At 45.9% G+C, this 9,384-nt stretch overlaps 1 protein-coding gene across 1 annotated transcript; it reads right to left on the reverse strand.

Moving 5' to 3' along the window:
• Positions 1-572: 572 nt before the first annotated feature.
• Positions 573-9,108, reverse strand: CXCL14 (C-X-C motif chemokine ligand 14). The gene is made up of 4 exons (XM_053991455.1): positions 8,743-9,108; positions 7,782-7,887; positions 3,243-3,353; positions 573-1,720 (listed from the first exon to the last, which is right to left on the reverse strand). Exons 1-4 carry the CDS (start codon positions 8,804-8,806, stop codon positions 1,705-1,707), a joined length of 297 nt encoding a protein of 98 aa, XP_053847430.1. The 5' UTR covers positions 8,807-9,108; the 3' UTR covers positions 573-1,704.
• Positions 9,109-9,384: the final 276 nt, after the last annotated feature.

Raw genomic sequence — 9,384 nt, forward strand, 5'->3', positions numbered from 1 at the left:
AGCAGTGCTGTTCAGGGAGCACCAGGAGCTTTTCATGTGTTTAAACTCTTGCTGGCTTTGCCATCCCAAGCTGTTACCTTCCTTTTATCTGGGAGGATGTAGTGTTTGCACCTGGGTGCAAAGTTGTTCCCTGTGGGCGAGGGCAGAAACAGGGCAGGAAGAGGAGGTGGTGGCTCACAGGTTTTTCTTGCTTGACTTTTGTTGTATGACCGTCCCTAATCTAACCCAGATCTTGTCCAAATCACTTTTTATGTGGTTTTCTATGAACTGAAGTTGTTGATTTGTGTTTACTTAACACAACACTAGCAGTGGTTAGAGGCAAATGGCATCGCCCTCCTTTATGTCACAGCATTCCTCAGTGTTTGGCTAAAGTCCAAATCCTAAAATGAGAAGGGAAAGTAAATTGTACTGGAATAATGTTTTCTAATTCCAGTGCCATCAAGATGTTCTATCTCTAATCAGCTTCTCTAATCTACTATTTCCCCACCCCCCAAAACAATTCAGCTACCAAGTGATTGAAAGTGGCAGGAGTTCCCTGATGGCTTAAGGAAATTTACACGCAACTGTAAATTTTTTTTAAATATTTTTTTTATTACTGTTTTTCATTTGTCTTAGAAAGAAATATGAAATCTGCATGCAACTTTCTAAATATTTCAAACATTTAAATAGCATATGATAATTTAGCAGTACAGTACATTATACAGCGAGATAATATAGGGAGACTTCCTATAGTGTATTTACAAATGAAAAGGTAGTTTTGTTATATTAAAAAGAGGAATGCACTGCTTAACATTGAAGTATTACATTCAAAATAATGAATATGTTGTATTGTGATTAAAACATACATATGTATTTATATGTTTGCCCTATCATATTTTTCATAAAAAGGTACCTTTTAAAGGCTTTTTTTGTTGTTGCTACAAATCTAGGAAAACATACACAATAGTCTTGAAGCTTAAGATGTCTCAGTACTGAAGCCACAAACTTTCTTTAAGTGCTTCAGGTGGAAAAAAAATACACATTTTCTTAGTAATAAAAATGAGTTAGAAATGCTTTCTAATGCATGGGAGGTTAAATGGGAGATACAGGACGCTTCGCCTTGCAGCAAGACCTCAAGTCCGTTAAAGAAGAGGTACACAAGTGATGCTCACGCTCACTTGACGAGGTGCTGAGGGACCTCACTTCTGCAGGTACAGCCACAGCATTTTAGTGGCATCTTCCCCAGCAAACTCGTCTTTGGTCCCTGCTCTGCCTGACTGAGCTGGAGGCTGCAAACACGAGCAGCAACCCCAGCCCGAAGCTTTGCCAGTGCCAGGGGTGAGGGCCATGGCTGTACAACACCGTCACAAACAGCTTTGTTTGCCTAGTGAGCTTATAAAGCCCGATTGCAATCATAGTGAAGTATGAATGAATAATAATTAAAACCAAAACACTCCCAAAAGAACTTCTGTAAAACGAAAAGCATGTGTTTTCCTAATTTCAGTACAGAGCAGACGGGTATGAAATCAGAAGTGCAACAGATGCTTGTGAAATCTGGAAGCCTTTTGCATACGGCTATAAAATGTAAAAACTGACCCTTGGTAAAAAGTGCTTTATAATAATATAGAATTTGTGTCTTATGTCTGCGAGAGAGAAATAATCTTCTGTAGAGCTCAGTCCTATGCCAGCCGAGGGAGTCCACTCCATTCCTTGTACCACTTTCTCTTATTCTTCATAAACCCTAAACAAAAGAAGAGCCAAGAGCAGGGTGTTTAAACTAGGAATTTTAAAACTCCATTTCAAATAACAATAATAAATAATAACAACACAAAAACAGTAAAACCCCAAAACCCAGATTTTTAGCCTGTGCCTGAGTAATTTGGAAAGAAAGTTATTGACTTCAGCAGTCACCAGATTGCTACCTATATCCACAAAGCATCTGGGAGGAGTGTTGGACTTTGACATTGTCACATCTTAGAGGCATGTAGGGAGTGACAAACTCTACCACAATTATCTGGGTAAATAACATAAAGAAATCCACATCTACTAATTCTCTTTAAATGCTGGAAAATCCCTATCTCAGATACAAATGTTGAAGCTTATCATGAACTGTATATGGACAATGCGTTCACAATATCTGTTGTTTGCAATAATATTATTCTCTTTCATTTTTCTAGATTATTTCTAGACAGCACAACTTGATGGGCTTGTCTGTCTGTTTGTTTCCTGAGGGCACAAGCCTGGGGCTGAGCATCCTTCATCATTAATGATGGCTTTATGTAAAAAAAAAAAAAAAAAAAAAAAAGAAACAGAAGAAGAGTGTAAATGTGTGGTTATGCAATAGCCAGGGCTTCCCCACGTGCTCTGTTTGTGAAGCAGATGCAGGGAGCTGGCCGGAATTCAGGGAGATGCCAGGGGCTTGCTGTGCCCTGGCATGGCCTGAGGCACCGCCGGGGCCAATCGCTGGCACCCTGCGACCTGCAGGGACAGGAGCCTGCTGCTCCCTGGCCTTACTTGAGCTCACTTTTGGGGAGCAAATTCCCCACCAAATGAGGAGGATGAGGGTTTGATGGACCTGTACTGTGCATGAAGGCTCTTTCTTGTCTGTGGCTGGAGATATGGCCAGAGTTGGGCTGCTCCCCTTAATTACAGATGGGGACAGACATCACCACTGGCCATCAGGAATTCATGTCTCACTCTCTGCCTTCTGACTATGACTTAGAAAAAACCCCAACCCTCTTTGCAAAGGAGAAGCTGTCAGCTTTTTATCAGAAAATTATCATTTTCTGGGAATGATAGGCTAGTTAAAATGGGGAAATGCCTGCGTCATTAAGTATTGATGATGTTGAGGTGGTGTGATTGAAGTGTGGGACAGGGCTCCCTCTTTCCATCTCTCCTGACTGCTTTTCTCCTGACTGTGTGAAAGTAGTTTAGCTTTTCATCTTGGATTTTTACCCGTAGAAGGGAGGTGAGTGTATGCAAATAACTGAGAACGTCAGCTGATGAATATTTTAACCAAAAATAATTACTATTTCTAGTCAGAACAGCCTAATGCCAAAATAGAAGCAAGAAGTGTGTGTGGCAGGAAATAATTAATAGCAAGAACACCCATTTAAAATTGTAATTTTGGTAGCGATATGCATCCTCTCTGCTGGATGGAGCATTTGCCAGCGTGTGCATTTCCCCGTTTTTATTCCTTCTGAAGCTGCTGGTTGCCTGACTTGCCTCCAAGATCCTCCCCCATTCAGCAAGCTGGGACTTACCTGCCCTTCTCCTTCCATACCCGGTACCACTTGAGCAGCCTCACGGTGTTCTGGCGCTTGGGGTTGAGGCAGTGCTGCTGCTCCCCCCTGACCCGTGTCCACAGTGTCACACTGCAAGGCAAGGGACAGGTCACAGGGATGTGACAATACCCCCTGCTCCCACCCCGTGCCAGAACGGGCCAGGGGGCTCTCGCCCAGTGGGGCAGGGTAAGGGTTTTCCAGCTCTGTGCTTTATGGCAGAGATAAACTCAGATATTTTGAGTTTACTGGGTAAGTTCAGAGCAGCTGTTCTCCCTCAGTGCAGGGCATTGAGGTTGTACCAGATGAAGACATTCCTGCTGGTTTTAATCAGTGGGTTTGCTCTGCCTAAGTGTTAGATATCATATTCTGGGCCTAATTAATTTAATTAGAGCTCATTCAGGCAACCACAAGGACTTTGCATGAGGAGACAGTTCCGTTACACTCAACAATACTTCATCCAAGAGAAATGATCAAAACTGCTTCATTGATTATTTTTTTTCCTTAATTCTGTAGTATTTTAAATGCTTGCACGTGGCAGAGTGCTTGTGTGCCCAACAGCCACACTCTGAGCCTCAGCATCAGCCCTGGGGGCTTCAGCCTCTGATCACCACTTGATCCTGCTCTCCTTGCCAGTTTGGTGTCCCCTTACTGTCAGGACCAAGTATGCTGGGAGACAAAACGTGGCAAAAGTCTTTTCATCATTTGAGGTTCCCTCCTGGAGGGCTCAGTGAGGCTGCCACAGCTGAGGTGACATGAGGGATCTGGAGCTGGGTCCCAACAGGAGAGCTTTCCAGAAACATCAAAACCACCCCACTTTTGGGGCTCAAAATTGAGCAGTTTTCTGGTTTTCTTATTACTTTTGTGATTAAAAAAAACCCAGACAACATCCAAAACCCAACCCACAATGACAATTTGTATTAGAATTAATAATTTTCTGGAAATACCATCCATAACAAGCAAAACCAGGTTAACTAAGACCCTATAGTGGAATTAATTAAATACTGCCAGAGATGTGAGTATAATGATTGCAGAAACCCAGAAATACCTGTGTACACTGGAGGGCTTCTTTTATGGTTTGGTTCAGAAAGGAAGACAAAATGCCTTGCAGACTTTCCCATCTCACCCTCCTGGTGCCTCACAAATTAAAACGTGCTGCTTGCATGAACTGAACTGAATGGAATCTCACCACCATTCCAATTTCAAGGTTTTACAAGGTGATCAAATAGGTTTTTCTATTCAATTAACCTTCCTCCCTGCTCCTCTTTTCTGCTTCATCTCCAGCTAAGGTCACAAAATGTTAAGGTGTAATTTCCACGTTGTTTTCTGGGAGGATGTGGACTTTTCCCCAGTGTATGGGAAAGCAGTGGAAGAGCCTTTAATGGCTGCAGGTATCAGAAAGGGAAGGGTCAGTGCTAAAAACTATGGACTAACTCTGTTCTAAGGGTGTCCTCAGCCAGCTCCTCTGAGAGCAGTGTGTGCTTCAGAAGGGGAGTTTTCCTGTACCTTTGAATGATGTGAGTTTTAAGGGATTTGAGGGCAGAGCAGGGTTTCTCCACGCAGCAGCCACCTCAGCTGTGCCATCTGCACTGGCTGATCCAGACCTTGACTTGCATTTCTCTCTTGTGACAGACCACAGAAGATATTTCCAGAAAGTGATGGACAAGCTGAATTGCAGGAGAGGAGCAGGAGCACCTCTGAAAATCTGCTAGCCCTACATTTGCACCAGAAGCAGTGAAGGACATTGGATTTACCAGTCTGCAGTCTCAGCAGGAAGAGATCCATGGTTTGCCTCTCAGTGAACTGGCTCTTTCTTCAAGCTGAGATGCATTGCTTTGACATCACATGTAGGTTTTCTGCTTTGGCTCTGGAGGATGGACAGCAGAAATGTTCCCAAGGCAGGCCCATGGTCCTCTGCCATTCTCAGACAGTCCCTGATGGATGCAGGGTTTGGTGGCAGCATGTTTGGGCACCCTGAGATGACCTGGACCTGCTTGTGGGGATGCTGGTCTGACAACTGTAAGGGAATGTGCCTCAGAGGTGCTGTGGGAGCTTCTGCCTGAGTGAGCAGTTGCCTGGATGGGCTGCAAGAAGAGATTGAGAGAGGTGGAGAAGGGATGAAGCACCAGAACTTACAGCTCCAGTAAGATTCTTTCAGTGGGATTTGTCCCTTTTGCTGCCCAGGGCTTGGTGGCTGGAGCCTTCACCCTGGTGTCTGAGTGTCCCTGTGCCAAAATTCTCCCCAGTCTGTCCATGCCTCCAGGGCTGTGATAAACACCCCAAGTCAATCTGTGACCCCAGCACCCTGTGTTCCCACACATCTCATCTGCAGGGATGGAGGAGCTGCACCTCTGCCTACAAATACCCTGTCTCCATGACCTCAGGGATCCTGGCTCTGGTCCTTTCATCCCAGGTTGGTGTGGGAACTGCCTTTACTGCCCCTGGAGAAAGGCACTACTGTGAGCCTATTTCCCATCAGCTCTTCTCAGCCTGACATATCCCCACACTCTGGCATGGGGCAAAACATGGGTGGGGGTGTTTCAGAGCATTTCAGGTAGAAGGAGTTAAACTTCCTTCCTATTTTCTTCTGCTTCCCCTCCTTCCAGGAAACAGATACACTCACAATTACTGCTAGATGTACCATGAATCTTGATAGGTTTTGACTAGACTGAGGGCTCACTTTAACTGTCTCTTACCCTGTGGCACAGCTCTGCTGGGGGTTATGGCCAAAACCTCCCTAACTGCACCCCCCATACCCACCATTTCTCATTCCAACATAATTTATATCATGTTTCTGCTGTATGAGAGCATTTAAAGAGGGCAGAAGGGGACGCAGCTTTGACAACTCGTTTTGGATGATCACTGCAGCAACAAAAACTCAGTTTCAGGAATTTAGCTCCTCTGTGCCGTGTCCAGAGACTCCCGGATAAATTGGTTCCCGGAATATTAATTTCAGTGCTTTCAGTGCTGAGTTCAGGCTGCATCAGGGTAGCTGGAAAGGTGGTGATGGCAGCGGGTTTGCCCTGCCTGCCCCACAGACACTCCCAGCGACAAGACAGTGATGGGACAGCTCTGTCCCAGCAGCTGCTGCAAACCCCGGACAACCCTCAGCCTTGAATAGTATTGCTCAACATCTGCCCTGTCAGGCTGGAAAAGCAACTGCTCCTACATGGCTTTCTTGCTTTCCCAGATTTCTGATTGGAAGTAAAATGCTGCATTAATGAGATTTATTTCATACCTCCTGGTCACCATCTGCTTTTGGGCAAATAACTGGAGTGGGATGCCAAGAGTTAGTGTCCCTCTATGACATCATTTTACTATTGAAGGGTCAAAGCAAACAGAGTAAAGCTGTGAGGAGCTGATTCAGGCAGGGCTGCTCTGCAAGAATTTTTCTGTTCGGGTCACGATCAGCTGGCTTCAAAGGTGTGGGTCTGACGTTCCCTGAGCTCAGCGTTGCTCACAGCGATGCTGCTCTGGCTCTGGAGGAAGCCTAAGGAAGCTTGAATCTCCATTCCTTCTCCAGAAGCCCTCTGCTGAGCCTGGTGAGCCAGTTCCATGTGGGCAGTCCGTGGTCTCTCCTGTGCCAGGTGGACGGTGCCCGGCCCCGTGGGCACTGCAGGTGCTGGAGGGGGTGTGCAGCCTGCGCTGATCCCGTTGGGAAGCGACTGCCAAGGGTTCCATGGGGGAGCACAATGCTGGATCAAATCAGTCCTTAGTGTCCTGGGCTGTGGCTGGTCTCGGGACACTTTTCCCCTCTCTTAGGTGGCACGGGGGCTCGGTGCAGTCCTTTTGGATTATCTGCCCTTCTGGCTCTTATCCAGCTGCAGCTTGTGATGGTTGAATGGTGCTTTGTTGGGGGAATCTTATGATATCCAAACAGGACAGGAAAAAAGCCAAACCCACCCATATTTAAAATGTAAAAACCCCCTCCATTTTTAGCTACTTATGTAAAAAATCCCTGTACCTGCCTCACCTTGGTTACCCACTACATCAGTTTGAGATTTCACTGCAGCATTGGTCATGACTTGCAGGGACACTGCGAAGAAAGAATTTTATTACATGCTGAGTAAACCCATCAGGTGAAGGAGACCCCTCTGGTACAATGCAGGCTGGGGTAACTCTTCCTTTCAGAAACCACCAGAGACCAAACTGTGCTCATGTTTATTCTGCATGCTCAGAATAACTTCAGTAAATAGTTCTGAGTGCTGTTTCAGGCAGCTTGGAGTAGATTTTTTCCCTATTTTGACTTGAATTAATGATAATCTTTTTACTGCTACCCATTCTGGAAATACTTATTTGATTAAAAAAAAAAAGTGTCAAAAAATGATACCTGGGATTTTGGTCAGAATTGCACTTTTTTTTTTTTTTTTTTTTTTTTAAATCTGATGCAGCAAATTACTCTGCCCAGAAATTAGCATGCCAGGGCATGAGGAAAACAGAGAACAAAGAAGGAACTTGCAGATAAGGTGAAGCAGTTCAGCTGACAGGGAAACAGAAAGCAATAAATGAAGGAAAACTTACATAATCATCTCTTCCACGCAAAATGGGTACCTCGGTTTTATTTCCAGCTTTCGTACATTAGAGAATCTTATTTTAGGACCTTTTCTTGAACATTTGCACTTCACGCCTACAAGAGAAAGCATTTTCTCATGCGCCTGCAAAGCTTCCTGCATACCAAGCGTCCCTTCCCCTCCAGCCTGTGTGCATCCAGGAAAACTTCAGTTTGCTCTTTAAAACCTTGGTGGGAAAAGATGAATTTTTAAAATGTTGTTGAGGTTAAAAAGAGATTTTTTTTCCTTTGGTATATCCCAGAAAAAGGTAGTGACTCTCTGGGAATTATGTTTTAGAGCACTATATATGCTCTGGGACTTTGTAAATAGCAGACTTTTAAAAGTGCACCTGCTATGATTAAATATAATTGTATTTAAGAAAAGGAAATGAAAGAGTCAGAACTTGCTTTAAACTGAGCAAGCAAGTGCATGTCTGGGCTACTTTCATTCACTTGTGTCTCACTTGGACTCTGTAGGACTTTGAGTCATTTCTCCTTGCATGGATGCCGTGGTGCAGTCATAGCCAGACAAAAGCTGAGCATTTTTTAACCATCATTTTTGTGCATAGCAGAAAATGCAGACTGTGCCACCACCTCACATCCAGCCCTGCTCTATTTGCCCTGAAACCCACCCTCAATTTCAGAGGAGATGCTTGAGCTCTATTCCTGAATAACAAAGTGCATGGCATGACCTGCCCCACTGTGAATTCTTTGCCTTGCACTGAAGACACAAATGAAGACACAACTTCATCCCTTGTATTTTACCTCTCCTTCACCTTTATATAACTTGCAGCTCCCTTACTCACAGATTCCATACATCACACCTTTCCACCGTGCAGGGGATAGCTCAACCCAAGCCAGGGCTATCAAGACACAAACACAAATTACTGGAAAACAGATTTACATGGGAATAAGCAGAATAAACCACTTTACCTTCCGCGCTGGCTAAGCACATCGCGATGAAGAGCAGGAGCAGAGCTGCTGTCAGGAGCTTCATTGTGAGACAGCAGGTACCCAAGGAGATGCCGGGGATTGATGTGTTTGTTGGCCTGGGGTTCGTGCCCCCGATCCCGCTGTCCCGGGGCTGGGTCACCAGGGAGGGGGCGGCGGAGCGGCTCCCGGCGGAGCGGCTCCCGGCGCTGCCTGCGCTCTGCCGCTGCCTTGCCTTCTCCTCCTTTAAAGCGGCTCCCGCTGCCCTCGCTCCCGGCTCATTAATATGCAGAGCAACTCCACGGCTCCCTCCGCTTCCTCAGCCCGGCGGGGAGGGGGGGACCGGCACCCCGGGGGGGAACATCCCCCATCCCCGCCCCGAACATCCCGGAGGGAGCGCAGGCGATGGGGCGGCTGCTTCTGCCCCTGCCCAGCTGGGACCTTCCCCATCAGCGGAGGGCTGCTGGGGAGGGTGATGAGTGTATTTGTATGAATGGGGCTGTTAGCTGAAAACCATCCACTTGTGAGCGCTCCAGGGATGCCCGCGCTCCGCGGAAATTCCCATGCACCTTGGAATTAAGACTTGGAGAAGTCTCACCTGGGAAGGGGTGTCACCTTTTGCCACAGGTTGACTTAAATATTAAT

This window comes from Vidua macroura, chromosome 15, assembly GCF_024509145.1.
Source record: "Vidua macroura isolate BioBank_ID:100142 chromosome 15, ASM2450914v1, whole genome shotgun sequence".
NCBI classification, from domain to species: domain Eukaryota; kingdom Metazoa; phylum Chordata; class Aves; order Passeriformes; family Viduidae; genus Vidua; species Vidua macroura.